Below are 20,045 nucleotides of genomic sequence, written 5' to 3' on the forward strand. Positions count from 1 at the left end.
TACTCGATAGTCTAGTGTATAGTCTGGTCTATAGCCTAGTATATAATCTGGTCTTTAGTGTAGTCTGTAGTCCATAGTCTTGTCTATAGTCTAGTCTATAGTCTAGTCTATAGTCTAGTCTATAGTTTAGTCTGTAGTCTAGTCTGTAGTCTAGTCTGTAGTCTAGTCTATAGTCTAGTCTATAGTCTAGTCTGTAGTCTAGTCTATAGTCTAGTCTATAGTCTAGTCTGTAGTCTAGTCTATAGTCTAGTCTATAGTCTAGTCTATAGTCTAGTCTATAGTCTAGTCTATAGTCTAGTCTATAGTGTAGTCGATAGGCTAGTCTGTAGGCTAGTCTATAGTCTAGTCTAGTCTATAGTCTAGTCTATAGTCTAGTCTATTGTCTAGTCTATAGTCTAGTCTATAGTGTAGTCTAGTCTATAGTCTAGTCTATAATCTAGTCTAGTCTATAGTCTAGTGTATAGTCTAGTAATATATAGTCTAGTCTATAGTCTAGTCTATAGGCTAGACTTTTTTTTAACGAGGTGAAATCATCGAAAGACTTTGTGCGAGACTAACTCGCTAAAACAACCCAAACGTCTTCCCAATCACGGCGGGACGACCGCGAAGTATTTCTTCGCCGGGATGGGTAGCCTAGTCTATAGTCTAGTCTTTAGTCCATAGTCTTGTCTAAAGTCCAGACTAAAGTAAAGTCTCAAGTCTAGTTTTTTGTTTAATCTAATCTCTAGTGTATAAACTTGTCTATAGTCTTCTAGTATATAGTTTAGACTATCGTGTCGAGTCTATAGTATACTCGATCGCCTAATTTATGGTCTTGTTCATAGTCTATTTAATAGTAAATTCTACAGTCTAGTACATAGTCTAGTCAAGTCTACAGTCTAGTCTATAGTTTATTCAAAACTTTAAGCTATTAATGGTTAATCTTTATTTAAAGTTTTCTTTAATTCAAATTCTTTATGAACTATTTTTCTCATTTTGCAGCAGTTTGTATGTTAACTAATTTCTAAAAATCCACAAATACAAATTCTTTCCCCGTCCGATGTGTCTGAAAAACCTTCAGCATTTGCTGCCTACAATTATTTACATACTGGTATGTAGTTGTTTTCCATTGAAATTTGCTTTTTTAAATTTTTACTTTTTTCTTTGCAATTTTCCATTAATGGTTAAAAGTTCTTTTCTGTGTTTGTGCTTTGTGTTTTATGCACGGCCGTTTAGTTTTTAATAATAACATTAATTATAAATGAAATATATTGTGGCGGCGTTAGTTGGGGATTTTATGAATTTTAATATAATTATAGTAGAGCTTTTTAATGTTTAATTAAATTTTATTAAAAAACCAGTTACTTGCATTGAGTTGAGAGTGATGAGAACATGTGTTAAAGGGTTGTTACGGTTGAAAATTGAGTAGTCCCAAGTATTTACTTTAATCGGTGCCTTCGTGACTGATAATTCATACTCACTAGAATTCCACACTAGACTATAGACTCGACTATAGGCTATACTATAAATTAGACTAAATTCTGGACAATAGACTAGACTACACTAAAGACTCGACTTTAGAGATAGCTATATGCTAGACTTAAGGCTACACTATAGGCTAGAATAAGGACTAGACTATAGACTATACTATAAAGTAGACTACAGACTATACTTTAGACTAGACTATAGACTACACAACAGAATAAATAAGGCCATAGACTACACTACACAACAGAATGAATAAGGCTATAGACTAGACTACACAACAAAATGAATAGACTACACTATAGACTAGACAAGACTATAGACTAGACTAAACTATATAGTAGACTTAAGACTAGACTAAAGACTTGACTATAGAATATACTATAAAGTAGGCTACAGACTAGACTTTAGACTAGACTATAGACTACACAACAGAATGAATAAGGCTATAGACTAGGCTATAGACTACATTATAGACTATATTATAGACCAGACTAGACTATAGACTAAACTATAGACTAGAATATAGACTAGACTACAGACTAAACTATAGACTAAACTATAGACTAGACTATAGATTAGGCCATAGACTAGACTATAGACTAGACTATAGACTAGACTATAGACTAGACTATAGACTAGACTATAGACTAGACTATAGACTAGACTATAGACTAGACTATAGACTAGACTATAGACTTGACTATAGACTATAGACTAGACTATAGAATAGACTATAGACTAGACTACAGATAAGACTATAGACTAGACTATAGACTCGACCATAGACTCGACTATAGACTACACTATAGATTATACTATAGACTAGACTTTAGACTAGACTATAGACTAGACTATAGACTAGACTATGGACTAGACTATAGACTAGACTATAGACTAGACTATAGACTAGGCTATAGACTAGACTATAGACTAGACTATAGACTAGGCTATAGACTAGGCTATAGACTAGACTATAGACTAGTCTATAGACTAGATTATAGACTAGGCTATAGACAATAGACAAGATCGTAGGCTAGACCATAGAGTAGAGTATAGACTAGACTAGCCGTCTATAAATCTGATGTTATAATAAAAACATTTTGAAACACTCTGTAAGCTAAAGTGTTAATGAGGTGAGTAATAAATATTTTACAATTGAATGCAAACGATTTTCTTAAAATAATACTTTTTTTATGGCTTCCTATGACAATTTAATATAATTAACACATTATAAGAAGTTACAAGTCGATTTTAAGATTTGTGTATACTAGTGATATCATTTTAAAAGAATTTAAAAGCTACTATTTTTTTTTTTTAATAAATTAAAGAAAAATCATATTATGCTTCAATAACTTTTAAAACCCATACTTTTTTGAGGTTAATTAAATTCTTACGTTTTACCCTAAATTTTGTTAATATTGACAAATCTATTTTAAAGATTTGTAAACAAATGTTAAGTAAATTTTTTTCTTTTATTTTAAAATCTATTCCGCACTTATAATTATTGAGAATAATTATAAAGGAAAAAAACATGCAAATATTAAGAACAACGCAAAAAATGACTACTAAAGAAAAAGAAAACCACAAAAATATAAAGACATTTTTAATTTGTTAATTTTGCACAAACACACACACACACATATACACAGTTTACACAATTTCAAATTTAATTGAAAGTGACAATTGTGTGCGAAAATTAACATATAGAAAATTTTAAGAAAATACCGAAGAAATCAACGATAAAGAAATATTGAATGCAAAAACCCATGGTCAGTAGGGCAAATGAAAAATTACAAAAAAAGAAAAAGAAATATTTTTTTTTTAAATGTCCTCTTAAATTTTCCTAAGAAATCTCCTTTTTCCTAGGAATTATCCTGGTCCAGATCTTGTGAATTTCTATGAATAACAGAATCCTTTATAGGAGACTAAAAATAATATACCACGTGGTGCAACAGCTTTAAACCGGAGGTCCACACTACGTGTCTTAGCATCAACGCATTAGGCGCTTTTCATACCTGCCTCGCGTTCAACGCTTCAAGTTACATGAGACGCTTTTTAGGCGTAAATTTTTTGTTTTATTTTAAAAAAAACTTTACGTTTTTCTACATATTTTATTTACTTTTTATCATTATCACGCATTAAATAAAGAATATGAAATGTCAAAATCAGCTGACATGTTCGCACGTAGGAGTTTAGTTTAAAAAGGGTTGTATACATCCACTCGGAGACCCAAAGGTCCATTATGAATCCCTTTAATAAAGAACAAGGAGAAAACAAAAGAAGACAGAAAAGAAGAGAGATGAGAAGAGAAAAGTGAGATTTTCCCTCCAAAAAGAGAACAGAAAAAAAGTAGAAAGTAGATCTACTTTAAGCATTCTACGCGTCAAAGCATTCTATGCTTTTGTGCTTGTAACATTCAGCATACAAATACATTGATTCTACTTTTTTAACAGACGCATAGAATGCGAAAAAGCGTAGAACGCGTGGTGTGGAGCTCCAGCTTTATGCTTCTCTTAAGAAATTTGTATAATCTCAAGAGCCCTTATACATATTTTGTTTACTATCGGTAATCATAGACCTTAAAAACATTATTTTGCAACTCTTCGCGGACCTTAGATCGCAATGCGAAATCTGTTGGTACTCTAAAAACAAAAGCGATCTAGGGGTCAATATTGAAACCACGGACCAGCCGAAAAGGTTACATTAAAGAACGAATAATGATCCAGTGATAAGTTTAGCATCTTTGCGTCCGTCTTCAAGAAAATCGAGGATAATTGGCAATAAAGAAACAGACGAGTGTACTTTCTATAAAGAAAAGTGATCTTTAGGAAGTTAACATGATGAAAGACAAAATCCTTCAGTGCAAGTGTCTGAATTAAGAACAGGCGAGATAATACCATACGGTCAATGAACAGAATACTGAAACGGCGGGCCCTCAGAATGATTATGTTTTAGACTAGTATAATTTTGATCTGTGAATCCTAGTTTATGGAAAGGATTCAGATAAAAGAGGACACCAAATCGCTAGAATTATTTCTATAAAATAATATCCAAATACGTATAGTATTTCACTCAGGAACATTAATTGCAGTATTGAGTTCGAACAGAGTTGAATCATTGGACGATCCTCTCATAGATCGATAAGGAGCAGTTATCCTGAGAAAATTTCCTCTGTAAATGAGAGCAGACATAAAAGCGTTCTAGGTAAACATATTTTTTCGGATCATAACCTTAATTCTTTTATTGAAAACTTTATATAAATTTATTCTAATAAAAAATTCTGTGAAATTTTTTTCCAAAAATTTTCTAAAGAAAAACTTCTCTTAAAATTCTGTAAAGAAAAATGTATATTTTAAGAAATCAGTGGCAATTTTTTAAAAAGAAAAATCTATCACAATTTATTTTAAAAGAAAAATCTTTAAGAAATTATTCTATAGAAAAAACCAAAACAATGTTTCTTTCCTATTCTATTGATCAAAACCAACACAACCAATTTTGTTACAAATTTATTTAAATAATTTTTTTTTATATATAAAATATGTCACATTTTTAAAGAAATATCTAAAAACTGTCATTACTTTTTTCTAAAAATAAAACTGTGGAAAAAACTGCCATAAATTTGTGTAAAGAAAAATCTGTTACAAAATGCTTCTATTGTGTCAAACATCTTTTTAATAAAAAATCTATTACAAAATGTGGCAATTTTTGTAAAGATAAATTTACGGTTGTCAGATCTTCACAGTTTTTTCTTCATGCATGTATACACGGTTGCTAGATCTTACAACATTGACAGTAAAATGATCAGAAAATGTCTAATAATCGTCTGAACATACAATTTTTCTACTGCAACGTTGTCAGAATAAGAATTCCCAAAAATATTAAAAGATAATACTTGTAAGTTGACAGTATTATTAGACATTTTCTGCTCATTTTACTGTCAATGTTGTAAGATCTAGCAACCGTGTATACATGCATGAAGAAAAAACTGTGAATATTAAAAAAAATTTCAAACATTTATTTTTGTGTCACACACTATTCTATTCTAAAAATAAAAAATGTCAGAAAAAACTGTCAAAAAATTGTTTTAAAGGCAAATCTGTCACATATTTTCCCAAAAATTATTTGCATTTTTCTATAGAATTTGTCAAATGTTTGTAAAAGAAATTTTCATCATCATAAAATCATTTGAAATAAAAATTTGTCACAAATTCAATTTTGTGTGACACATTTTTTTTAAAGAGAATAAAAATCTGTTACAAAATTTCGAAAAAAAAACTGTCACAAATTATTTTTAAAGACAAATCTGTCACTTATTTTTCAAAAGAGCAATCTTTTGTAATTTTCTATAGAAAAATGTGTCAGAAATGTTTGTAAAAGAAAACATTTAAGTGAAAATTTTTCACAAATTCAAAAAATCTATTACAAATTTATTTTAAAGACAAATCTGTTACATAATTTCCCAAAGAGAAATCTCTGTCACATATTTATTTTAAAGACAAATCTGTCACATATTTTCCCAAATAGTAATATTTTGCACTTCTCCAAAAGAAAAATCTGTCAGAAATGTTTGTAAAAGAAAATGCTTAAATAAAAATTTGTCACGAATTCAATTTTGTGTCAGAAACTTTTCCAAAGAAAAAAATCTATGACAAAACGTTAGAAAAAATGTCACATATTAGTTTTAAAGACAGAAAAAAATCTTTTACAAAATGTCAGAAAAAATTGTAAAAAAAATTGTTTTAAAGACAAATATGTCACATATTTTCCTAAAGAGTAATCTTTTGCAATAAAAGAGAACATTTAAATGAAAATTTGTTACAAATTCAGTTTTGTGTCACACACTTTTGCAAATAGAAAAAAATCTTTTACAAAATGTCAGAAAAAAACTGTCACATATTTATTTTAAAGACAAATCTGACACATATTTTTCCAAAGAGTAATATTTTGCAATTTTCTATAGAAAAATCTGTCAGAGATGTTTGTAAAAGAGAACATTTGAAAGAAAAAATGTCAGAAAAACGGTCACAAATCAGTTTTAAAGACAAATCTGTCACAAAGAGTAATTTTTTTAGAACAATTTGTCACAAATGTTTTTAAAAGAGAATTAGTTTCAAATTTTGTTAAGAAAAATCTCAAGAAATATATTCCTAAAGAAAAATCTGTCACAAATCTTGATGTCAAGAAAAAAACTATAAATTTTCTTTTGTATTTGTATTTTTTTTAAATTTCAAGAAATTCCGATGATTCACTTAAATTTTCATCAAAACCGTCACAAATTAGTTTTAAAGACAAATCTGTCACATAGAGTCACAAAGAGTAATCTTTTAAATTTTCTTTAGAAAAATTTGTCACAAATGTTTCTAAAAGAGAATTAGTTTCAAACCTTGTTAAGAAAAATCTGTCACAAATCTTGGTCCCAAGAAAAAACTGTAAATTTTCTTTTGTAGTTTTTTTTTTCTTAATTTAAAGAAATTCCGATTATTCATTTAAATTTTCATCGAATATCGGAAGAATCTGTTAGAAAATTTTGTTTGCACTAAAACGATTTTTTACCTCTGATTTGTTGGGGGGTGAAGCAATGGCCAATACCTCATCATTAAGACCAGCTTGTTGAAGATTATCATTGATGTGAGACAATAGTTCATCAATTGTTTGTGAAGCTTTCATAGAAGGTGTCAGCATTTCCTGCGTTTCCGATTCCGTTTGTGAGGGATGTGGTGGAGGTGGTGGTGTTATAGAGAGTGGTCTTGTATTATCCAAATCCAAAAGTGATTGTGTTAAACAATCTGTATGTTGTAGATTTAATGGAGGTGGTGGTAAAATATCTTTAAATTCATCAAGATATTCTTCAGGTACACCAATAAAATCAGTCATATGATCACCATTATTTAGGAAAGAGGTTGTAGAGGAGGTGGAGGAGGACAGGGTGGTAGGATATTTATTGTTGTTATTAAGATTTAAATTTGTTGATTTTTGTTCTTCTTGAGCTGAAGTTGTTGTATTAGATTCCTTTTGTTTGTCTGTCTCAGTAGCGGGTGTATTTGGCAAGGAATCTGAGATCGAATATTTATCCATTGTGTTTGACGTTTCGTTTATAACTAAACTAATGGGTCTTTTTATTAAATTCGATATGAAATCCATTTTGCAATTGTTTTTTTTTTTTTTTTTTTTTTTTTTGAGGAAATTTGTTAAAGACTTTAAAAGGTGTTACTGCTTTAGCTAATTTTTTATTATGATTTTAATTAATTCTTCTTTTTTTAACGGTTTATTGATTTCGATTTGTTTAAAATCAAATTTTCGTTTTTTTTTAAATATTTTATTTCTTTTTTAGTTTAATCACTGAGACAGAAAAATCACGTAATTATTTTACGGTTCACACGTTTTATTTCTTTTGCCTTTATTTATTTTTTTTCTTTTATTTGCTTAATTTTAAATTAATGCCACTGATCGCCAATGATCTTTAACTTAAAACTTAAGTTGACAACTTTTGTTTAAATTTTCCAATTGTTTTTAGAAATTTATTTTTATTTTAATTTCTAAATTTTCAAATTCTTTCTTTTCCTTGACAAAATTACTAATTTGTTTGTGTGTTTTTCTTTTAATTTCTTTTAAATAATTTTAATTTAATTTATTATTTTATTTATTTTTTTTTTTTGTTGAAAAACAATCCGCACAACGCTTGTATGATTTCACGCCATTTGTTTTAAACTAAATTGTACTACAGGGGAAGCAGGCAGAGCAGCATTTAATTTTTGTAAATTTTTTCTTTTTTAAAAAAATTTGTATAAAATTTTGTTTTTGATTTTTTTCTTTTTTTTTTTTTGTACTTTCAAGTGTTTTTTTTTTGAAAATTTTCTCACACGAGATGTGTTTGTATTTTTATATTTTTTTTCAAATTTTTTTTTCTATTTGAAATATACCAAATCTCTATTAGTTTTTGTTGTTGTTTTTTCTTTTGTACGTTTGGTTTGTCGAAAATCGTTTTGTTTTTGTTTGTGGGCCCATTCGTGGGGAATAAATAGTCAGTCTACTTTCGTTTAGTTTGCTCTTGATCTCGTTGTGTCTAGTTGTACTTATGTCGGCTGCTGTAGTCATCTATGAATGATGTTGACTGCCCCTCTTCTGTACTTATGCAATTTGTCTTTGTGATTTTTCAATTTTCTTTTTTTATTGTTTTTTTCTTTTTGGGAGAATAAAATAAAACAAAATGTTTTGTTGGGTGTCAGAAAATAAAATTGTGTTCTGGTTTTATTTATGATCACTTTTTTTTTTTTTAAATATATAGTGTTGAAAGGTTAAATGAGTATTCGAATAAACAGGCTAGTGTTTAGCTATGGTTTATCTCTATTAGAGAAATAAAAAGAGAATAATACAAATCGGTAAAATTATTCAAATTATATTCACCATATTTGTCTAAATTTGATATCTACACAGAGGGAAAATTCAATATATAGCACTGGTAACAAAATTTACACCAAAGTGTTTATAATTTTTCAATAACATACGTTGTCAAAGTATAAACATACGTACGAAAACATTATGACAAAGCGACGTTGCCAACATTGCAACAATTCGTTGTCGAAATCTAAATTTTATACACATTCTTTGTCTAAATGTTAAGCTCACTATTAACAACGGATTGTTGTTTAACAACGGATGTTATACGACAACACTATAACAACACAACGTTACCAACATTACAACAATTCGTTGTCGAAATCTAAATTTTATGCACATCCGTTGTAAAAATGTTAAGCTCACTATTAACAACGGATTGTTGTTGTGTTATCGAACGAATGTATATACTTTGACAACGGATGTTATACGACAACACTATAACAACGCAACTTTGCCAATATTGCAACAATTCCTTGTCGAAATCTAAATTTTATGCACATCCGTTGTTTAAATGTTAAGCTCACTATTGACAACGGATTGTCAATTGGTATCAATTTGGTATCAGATCCCGATCGATACACACTCCTAAATTGTTCTTATATCAAAAAGTCTTTATCCTAAGATTCTTTTTTCAAAAGGATAAAAATAGGTGGAATAATCTAGATACATGTAAAGGGGTCAAGTCATTGTGAGCCTCCTTCAATGAGAAACACACAAGACACCTTATAAAAGGAAGTAGGCGGGACATATCGAGGCTGATAGCAGTAATAACAGGACACAGGGTAATAGGCAGACATGCATGTCGGCTTGGGCTCCCTTCCTTAGCAATTACTTTATATTTAACCTTGGTGAAATATCTGAGTCTAGGCTTAATGATGTCCTCAGATTTCTCACAGCTATAGGCTGGATCTAATACTATAAATACTTCACCTGACGAGTGAAGTGATCTTGGTGTCCTTGATGACCTTGTTTGGTCAGATGAATGAGAAAAGTCCTCTGTTGTTCATGTGATACCATAACAAATTTACCACGAAGCGTTATATGTAAATAAGAACAAAGTCTTCGGCTTACAGGTTACGTCTTTATGTGTTTTTACCGATTAAACAGATGTCATAGTTGTACTTGAGCAAAGTAAATTTAAAAATACCATCTTGAACCAAGACCAACACGGCAGTTGTTCACAAAGAGCCAACAGGATCGACGTTTGCTTTTGTCCAAACTATAAATGTGGCAACAAAAAGTGCCAAAACCCCAGGTCCAAAAATACATCTTAATGTCGGACAATCATTATAGGAAGATCTTATGATCAAGTGGTCGGTGGGTAACTTTTTCATTAATAAACTTATTTTTCAAAAAGATTGTGTTGTTTTGAAATCTTATTTAAATCTTAACAACGATTCCCTAAATTTCTAATACGATCATGTTCCTAGATATTCATGATCATTTGATTCTTACTGAATGAAATATAAAAAATTTCCCTTAATTAGGAGTTTGTTACATCGCGTGATCTATCGAGAACTTCATCCATTAATAAACTTATTCAGAATAAGATTCTCTAATCGAATTTCATTCAAAAACTTTAAACAAACCAAATCTTAACAACGATTCCTTAAAAATTTTCAACGATTCGAATCCTAGATATTCGGGATCACTTGATTTTTACTGAAATATATTATAAAAATTTCGTTTAATCTAGCAGTTTACAAGATCCCGTTATCAATCGAGAACTCTTCCATAAATAAGGAGAACTTTTCATATAATATACAAGAAGCTACTGATATATTGGAATCTTGTTTAGAGACCTTTATCAAAATTTGGTATCTGTACAGATGGAAAAAGAAATTACAGGCCTGTTACCAAATTAACACACCAAAGTGTCAATAATTTTTGAATAACACCCGTTGTCAAAGTATAAACATGCGTACGACAACACTATGATAATGCAACATTGCAACAATTCTTTGTCGAAAGCACATCCTTTATACACATCTTTTATCTAAATGTTAAGCTCACTATTGACAACGGATTGCTGTTGTGTTGTCAAAACTTTAATGTCAATTCGGTACGAGATTCCAATCGATACACAAAGAGAATCTGTGTATCGATCAGGATCTTAACGATCTAATCCGATCCAATTACAACATAATGCATTTAACTTTGTTACTACATTGTATTCCAGGCACTTTTTAAACTTAAAATAATATTACGAAAGTCAATCACGATATTTCTGATGTGATTCAAGTGAGTCGTGTTTAAAAAAAAAAACTATCACATTTTTAGCAAAATTTCTCATAATTATAAAGATTTTGATAATTTTTATAAAAAAAAAAACAAAAAAACACATCACTGGTTAAAGGTCAATTGAGATTTATTTGAGTTTAATAACAGTTCCCAAAGCTAAGTTTAGGAAACATTAAAAAAAAGTTGAAAATGATGTCAGTATAAAGTCGATCACTTAGTACATTTTCAAATTGTATTCATTTTATGATTTAAAAAACATTTTTATATCTTCTTTCTATAATTTGTTTATTTTAAAAATAATTTTTATTTATTTTTTAATTAAATTCACATTATGAGCATATAACAATTAAACAGCAGATAAAACGACAATAAAAATAATTTATTTACTTTAAATCAATAAAATAAACATAAAAGTTAATCGATGATATATTTATTAAAACCATAGGATAATAGTTCTATAAAATAGATAAATTAATTAAATAAACTAAACAAACAAGAAACACGACCGGTAAATTTAACCGGCGAAATAAAACTGAATAATATAAAAACTAAAAAGGCAAATATCAGCAGCTAAACACAGCACAGCACTTCTGATTCTCTCTATGGTTAGACAATAGATAGCAACAGTTGCTGCTGCTGTTTGCTGTAGTAGCAGCAGCTGCAGCCACACAAGAAACAAAATCAAAACATTACAAGACCTAGTTAGATGTCTTTAGAAGGCAACAAAAGCACCCAATAGACAAACAAACAGACAGACGAACAAAGTTTACTGAGAAAGAAACACTAACAATGGCTAAACAAACGACCATTCATTCATTTAAACTTCTATCCATTCATCTATCTAGTTAGTTGCATAAACTTACTTACTTACTTACATACAAACGCTAAGCGATTGAAGTAATTAGAATTTTAAACTAGAACATAACACATTTATTTTATATAGTTTTTTTTTTCCTTTCCAGCTTAAAGGCGAGGAGACTGACTCTGCTGCATACTCTACTCAAATTATAACTAATTGTTAGACTCAGGCCACAAAGTAATAAAGACTACTAACTCGAAAGAATGAAATGAATGAAGGTGGCGATGCAAGAAAACTATTTTAATACAATACAAGAGGAAATACTGAATTTACAAGTAGACGAAGGGGAGGGGATAATGGAGAATGTAATAAAGATTTATAAAAAAGAAAAAAAGAATGGTACTAAAAATATATAGAAATTACAATAAAAATGATCTTCAACAGGGTGACATGAATGTATTATCTCTATCTATCTATCTATCTATCTATCTATCTATCTATCTATCTATCTATCTATCTATCTATCTATCTATCTATCTATCTATCTATCTATCTATCTATCTATCTATCTATCTATCTATCTATCTATCTATCTATCTATCTATCTATCTATCTATCTATCTCATCCCTCTCTTGATCGTTTGTATCCCATATTACCGTTCACCACGTTAGCGGAGCCACATCGCTAACACTCTTTTTCTCTATGTCTAGCATCTTGTTAAGCTTGAATACAAATACTCGTTATAATGTTTTTGCATAATAAAAAAATGTGTTTTCGTATTTTTCTTCTGGATTTGTTGCCTTTTTTTGGTTGTAATAAACTGATTTCTTGTAAAACTGCAACTTTTTTTTTTACAATCAAGTTCTTATTTTACCATAATGTTGTGAAATTTACCACATTTGAATGCACAAATGCAAATGATACTTGCGTTAGTTTACACAAAACTTAACCAAATATTATATGTATGTACGTACGAGTACGCGTAAAGTGTCAGGCTGGCGGCAGTTTAATCGTGTTTTTGTTTGTTGTGGCATGGATAAATGTTTAGTTTAGTTGTTGTCGTTTCGAAACGAATAAGTAATCGAATTAGTTTAAAGTTTATTAGCTCCTTCGACTTCAAAGTTGAAGCTAAGATAAGTTTCTTTTAGTTCAGATCACTTTCTTTTAATAGTTTGTCAGAATTGATCGCACGTTTTTATTGTCCTTTAAAGCAGTCTAATATGGCTTCCGAGAACTTCGAAGATGAGGTAAACGATTTGACCTACTGATCTTAAGTAATCTTTCATGATCTTAAGATACTTTCAACAATATACAAAAGATCACTCTTCTCAGCTGGATTGCAAATGGGGACAAAAAGAACTATAGGAATGACACGAGATTAATAACTCTGATACAGTTTTAAAGTGTCATTTGCTTAAAGTTAGTTGCTCAGATCTCGCAGGACATAGTTTTACCGGTCTTTGTAATCTCTTTAGTTTTTAAAGACTTATGATAAAATTTAAAAGGATTACGTGTTATAATGCATATATTTACATGTCTACTAACATAAATAATAAAAAAAAAATCGAAAAAACTTTGAATAAAACTATAAAAAAAACAAGTAGGAAAGTATAGTCGGGCATGGCCGAACATATAATACCCTACACCATGAGTATATTTTTAAAATTTTTACTTTTTATAAAATTTTTATTTTTTATAAAGAAAGTTTTATGTTGAATATTACCAATAATTCCAAAATATTTAAGCAATTTATTGATAAAAAAAATAAAATTTCTAAATGAGGCTTTATATAGGTCAAATATGGGCCGATCCTCGGTTAATTTGGGAAAAGGATATATTTCGAAATAACAGTTAGTTTTGTTGAGTTTCATTGCGATACAAATGGTTACAAGTCAATTTTAGACGTTTAAGTCATTTTTTGAAGGGGGGTTTGTATGGGGGCTAGGGTCAAATATAGGCCGATCCTTACAAAAATCTGCAGTGTCATTTATACTTGTATAAAACTTATTTGTGCCAATTTTTAAAAAAGATAGCAGAATATTTGACGTAATTATGGCATAAAAATCGGGAGGTACGTTTGTATGGGGGCTATGTGAAATAATGGACTGATTTCAACCATTTTCAATAGGCTTCGTCCCTGTGCCAAAAAACATGCTTGGTCCAAATTTCATCAAATTATCTTGAAAATTGCGGCCTGTACCTTGCGCACAAGGTTTACATGGACAGCCAGCCAGCCAGCCAGACGGACGGACGGACATGTCTTAATCGACTCAAAAAATGATTCTGAATCAATCGGTATACTTTAAGGTGGGTATTGGACCAATATTTTTGTATGTTACAAACATCAGCACAAACGTATAATACCCTACCCACTATAGTGGTGTAGGGTATAAAAATTATTTTAAATCCATAGAAATCCATAGAGGATTTCTCGGATACTTGAATATGTGTGATACATATAATAGAAATAAACTTATAAACAAGTACAGTGGGTGTTAAAAGAAAAGCCTTCAAAAAATTAAGTATAAAAAGTTCTAAAGAGTCTTAAAGCTCTCTATTTATTCTAGTTCTGGGGTTAACTGATATTTAAACATTAATGTTTGTCTGAGTCTCAGACTCTGAGATCAGATGTTTTCTTAAACTCATACAAATAATGAGTGTTGATCGTCAATGCGATATTGAAGATGACATGTGTACTGATCTTCGAAATGTTTCCGGTTTTCTTATGTAGAGATCCATGCCCGTTTTATCTTTCAGTTCAGAGCTATCTATGTAACCACATATTACTACGAGCATATTTTTCGATGGAAACCAAATACCGACTGTAAACCATCCTAAGATTTTGTCACCTTTGACAGCCTGTTAACTTCCTCAGCTCATGCTACTGCAATTGCGAACATATTGCGAAGTAGATACAAGGTCCTCAAAGCGGGCTGCATGCAATAACCCCAGAGCACCACCTACATAAAGAAACGAAGGTCCTCCCAGTCAAGGAACATAATGTCATGCTGACTAAACAGTTCCTCCGGGGAGGATTCATCCCAATGTTGGATACGAGGAGAGCATACGAAGGTATGTGCAGGATCCCTTAGATCTAAATTCGTATACAGCAGCTTTGAACGACATTCATACAGACGCCATCAATACCGCGATTTCTGGTTACCGCATGAGAAGGTTAACATTCAGAAGAACCGGTGTCGTTCCCCCGACAATTGGATATACTCGCCCAAAAATTGTATCAGCCGAAAGTTTTTTTTCCTCAGGAAAGAACTATCTGCCAAAGTTGAACTGTTACAACAACATGGAACCAGTGTCAATTGTGTACTCTTTCACTGGAAATATTATATCTAAACAGGACGGTAGCTTCTTATCCATTTCTACTGTCGGAATCTTAAGTAGTCAATAATGTCTAGCTTATTGCTAGGACTCTGTTCATGTTGAGCAAAACGTTCAGTCTATATCAAAAAACATTCTGAAGAAGTGTCTCCTCTGAATAGAGATCATTAACATACCCAGTGAAGACCTAGAGCTGTCCGTAAAACCCTACATTTACCAAAACAATGACTAGGTTTACGACTGACCGATATCATTCTTAAGGAAATATTAACAAGTAGATGATAAGAATGCTAAAGATGAGTCTTTTGACACTGTAGGTCTCACAACATCAATGGAAAAAACTTTCGGTTAATACTGCAGGAAACATCAGTGATATCCAACGGCGAGGTTTAAAAAAGGCTCAGAATAATGCACTTCGGATTGCAACGAATGTGGATCATTCGCATCAGGAGACCAGGTTACTGTCAGTCAGACAACATAATATATTGTTGACTAGACAGTTTCTGTTGGCATGACATATGTCTAATCAGCCCAACCAACAGATTCTGATTGAGGATCTCCCTCACAGGTATATCCGAATGGACTTTCGATTCGTAGCGACAAACAAGATATCATACCACCGGATGTCGATGTAATAAAGCTCCCGGGGAAATGTTGCATCAAATGGCAGTCACTGAAGGCATTAATGCCTCAATGAACACCCCCTGCGATTGTGAAACGCAATTACCCAGGAATATTAGAATCGTCTTGTCACAATTGAAAGACGATTGGTGGAGTTTCCCTAACTGCTAGCATGAACGAATCGTTTCATGTACTTTAAATCGTTGCCTGCTTGTCATTAAAGACCCCATGACACGGTACATTTATTCAATTGTCCCGCTTCAAATTTGCACCCCATACATTTATAGTTAAGACCGACTAAGGTGGCGCAGTTTCTCCAGCTCCCTCTCACAGACTCAAATATAATGAGGAGGGTATTAAGCCTTTGTGCTGATGTATGTAACACCTAAACTTATTGGTCCTACACTCACCTTAAAGCCGAAGGTTCACACTACGTGTTCTACATTTTTTTGCTTAGTGTGTGCCTCCGGCTTAAAGTATACCAATCGGTTCAGAATCACTTTCTGAGTTGATTTAGCTATGTCCTTCTGTCCGTCCGTCGGTCTGTCTGTGTGTCCACAGACGTGAAGACGCGTAGTGTAGGTCTCCGGCTTAAAGTATACCAATCGGTTCAGAATCACTTTCTGAGTTGATTAAGCTATGTCTAGTCTGTCTGTGTGTCCATATAAACTTTGTGTGCATGCTACAGGACGCAAGATACAGAAATGAAACGAGATCAATAACTTTGATACAGTTTTAAGGTGTCATTTGATTAAAGTTATTTACTCAGATCTCGCAGGACATAGTTTTACTGGTGTTTGTTTATATACCAATCGGTTCAGAATCACTTTCTGAGCCGATTAAGCTATGTCCGTCCATCCGTCGGTCTATCTGTGTGTCCACAGACGTGAAGACGCGTAGTGTAGGCCTCGGGTTAAAGTATATCAATCGGTTCAGAATCACTTTCTGAGTTGATTAAGCTATGTGCAGTCTGTCTGTCCGTATAAACTTTGTGTGCACGCTACAGGACGCAAGATAATTTGATGAAATTTAGCTCATATTTATCTTTGGATCTAAGGTCGAACGCTATTATTTCGCCTAGTCGCTATACAACCTTAAATTATTTCAAATATACCGTAGATTTATGGCAATTAATTTTTGTCCTGATTCAAAATGGCTTTGTTTTATATCAATTTACTTTTAACACTCACTGTACAATCAATTCGAAAAATGGTTTAGCCAACAAATCAAAATTTTAGTAGATTTTGTTTTTGGCAATTTGTTTACAACACGCATAATGTCTACAACTATCATGGATGACTTCAACGTAGAAAAACAACAATTTTTTTTTTCATATTTATTATACGAAGAAATTGGAACATAAACAAAAACCAAAATAACAAGATGAAAAAAATAAAATAAAAAAAATTACTAGAACACACATTTTAAAAATACGACAAATAACAAATATCCAGCAGCAAAGAATAACATCAACAACAATGTGTTACTTAGAGTATAAAAACTAACAACAAAAATGAAAATAAATGTCGGGCGTTGCCGACCATATGATAGCCTACACCAGTCAGTATGTATGTTAAAAATGGGGATTATTTAAAAAAATAAAGCATTTGGTTTTTTATTTAACTTTATTTCGGAATATTTTTACTTTTTTTTTTTTGGCAAAAAAAGAGATTTTTTTAAGAGGCCTCAAAGGGGAGTAGGGCAAAATATGGCCCTATCCTTAAAAATGTTGGTAGGAGGAGTTAAGTCTTCTTCAATATTATTTATGAAGAATTTAAAAGTGTTATTAGTGTTTGTAAGTGAATTTTGACCTTTAAGTCATTTTCTGAAGGGGAGTTTGTATGGGGGATAGGGTCAAATGAAGCCCGATCATTACAAAAATCGGTAATGTCATTTAAAGTTCTGTAAAACTAAGTTTTGTCGACTTTTGTTAACATAATAGATCATTTAAATTAATTATAAGTCAAAAGGCCCTATTTGGGGGGTACGGTTGTATGGGGGCTAGTCGAAATAATGGACCGATTTTAACCATTTTCAATAGGCTTCGTCCTTGGACCAAAAGAAGCGTGTGTGCCAAATTTCATCCAATTATCAAAGTTTACATCCAGCCAGCCCGCCAAACAGACGGACATAGCTTAATCGACTCAGAAAATGATTCTAAGCCGATTGGTATACTTTAAGGTGGGTATAGGACGAATATTTTTGTATGTTACAAACATCAACACAAACCCAATATACCCTCCCCACTAAAGTGGTGTAGGGTATAATGAATTATAATAAAAATACGTGTCGTTTTCTTTGTCTACAGTTTTTGGCGTTGGTGCCCAACTGAGGGAATACTCACTTCCTAAAAGTTCATATGCAAAGTTCATTTCATATTCTTTTAAGAAAAAAATATAGGAAGAACCAACAACATTAACAAAAACTATACGGAACTTCATTCAAACTATAAATATACTCGTGTCTTCTTTATAATAAAATTAAACACCAGAGAAATGCATTTTACACCAAAAGGAGTTTAGAAAACATAAAGATGTTGTATTTAAATTACATATTCAGAGGGTATTTGAATGCGTTTCCTTCTTGTTGCAACAAATGAGAGAGAGAGAAGAAAAAAACAAAATAAACAAAAAATATATAAAACTATTTTTAGGCTTTTTTATTTTTTTTTTTTTTGATTTTTATTTGTTGCCATCAATTTTATTGTTGTTGTTGTTTTAATAGTTCATTTTTCGTATTACTCTAGACATGTGTTTGTTTAAAATTGTTGCAATGCTTTAAATTCTATGACCCCATGTTTTGTTGTTGTTGTTTTTGGTTTTGGGGTTCCTGTCTCCCCAAACTGACAAATTGTTTCAGAGTTTTTTATAAATCTTTTTGTTAGTTGTGTTGGTGAGTATTTTTCCATTTGTTTATATGAGGGTGGCTGTGAGTATGATCATATTTTTTGACTGAACCTCCCTCAATATTTATAATATAATTTTAATTATTATTAAAATCTTTATTATTGGTTCCATTTATTCGAATTTTAATATTCTCATTTTATTTGTGTTTATCTGTTAGTTTTCTGAGAAAATGTTTTAATATTTAGTTTTTGGATATGTAAATGTTTTTTTAAATTTGCTAAAAAAATAATCTAATTGTGGAGGAAAAGATTAGTTAAAATCTAAATCGTGGTGCCGATGTGATACATGTGTATACTTAATCACCGAATTTCATGATCAACTCCTGCCTTCGTAACGTCTTTACGATCATTGCAAACTATAATAAGGTTTTGATTAAGTTATATGGAAGATTGAATCTTTAATGACAATAGGACTGTGATCACTGTCCACATAATCGATCTAGTTTCGTTCTAGTTAAGTTCTAGTTTAACTCTAGTTCAGTTCAGGATGGTCTTAATTCAATTGGGGCTCAGATCTAGTTTAGCTATAGTTCAGTTCAATTCTAGTTCAGTTCTAATTCTGTTTTACCTTAGTTTTAGGTAACTTCTAGTTCAGTTTTAGTTTAGTACTAGTTTAGTTCTAGTTCCTTTCTAGATATGTTCTATTTTTAGTTTTAGTTTAGTTCTATTTCAGTTCTAGTTTAGTTCTAGTTCAGTTCTAGATCGGTTCCAGTTCAGTTCGAGTTCAGTTCTGTTCTAGTTCAGTTCTAGTTAAGTTCTAGTTGAGTTGTATTGAGTTCTAGTTTAGTTCGAGTTCAGTTCTAGTTCAGTTCTAGTTCAGTTCTGGCTCAGTTCTAGTTCAGTTCTAGTTCAGTTCTAGTTCAGTTCTAGTTCAGTTCTAGTTCAGTTCTAGTTCAGTTCTAGTTCAGTTCTAGTTCAGTTCTAGTTCAGTTCTAGTTTAGTTCTAGTTCAGTTCTAGTTCAGTTCTAGTTCAGTTCTAGTTCAGTTCTAGTTCAGTTCTAGTTCAGTTCTAGTTCAGTTCTAGTTCAGTTCTAGTTCAGTTCTAGTTCAGTTCTAGTTCAGTTCTAGTTCAGTTCTAGTTCAGTTCTAGTTCAGTTCTAGTTCAGTTCTAGTTCAGTCCTAGATCAGTTCTAGTTCAATTTTAGTTCTTAGTTCTAGTTCAGTTCCATTTCAGTTCTAGTTCAGTTATAGTTCAGTTCTGGTTCAGTTCTAGTTCAGTTCTAGTTCAGTTCTAGTTCAGTTCTAGTTCAGTTCTAGTTCAGTTCTAGTTCAGTTCT

At 31.3% G+C, this 20,045-nt stretch overlaps 1 protein-coding gene across 6 annotated transcripts in view; it reads right to left on the minus strand.

The window, feature by feature from the left end:
- LOC111684778 (transforming acidic coiled-coil-containing protein 1) overlaps positions 1 to 20,045 on the minus strand; it is a 61,350-nt gene that overhangs the window by 36,491 nt on the left and 4,814 nt on the right. For 4 of the 6 annotated variants that reach the window (XM_023446981.2, XM_023446982.2, XM_023446983.2 and 1 more), the window contains exon 1: positions 7,021 to 8,329. The exons of the other annotated variants lie outside the window; for them this stretch is intronic. In XM_023446981.2, the coding sequence (XP_023302749.2) occupies positions 7,021 to 7,608 (588 nt within the window). In that variant the 5' untranslated portion in view covers positions 7,609 to 8,329. Of the gene's footprint in view, positions 1 to 7,020; positions 8,330 to 20,045 lie in introns of those variants that run through there. 6 annotated transcript variants of the gene reach the window in all.

Source organism: Lucilia cuprina, chromosome 4, assembly GCF_022045245.1.
Source record: "Lucilia cuprina isolate Lc7/37 chromosome 4, ASM2204524v1, whole genome shotgun sequence".
NCBI classification, from domain to species: domain Eukaryota; kingdom Metazoa; phylum Arthropoda; class Insecta; order Diptera; family Calliphoridae; genus Lucilia; species Lucilia cuprina.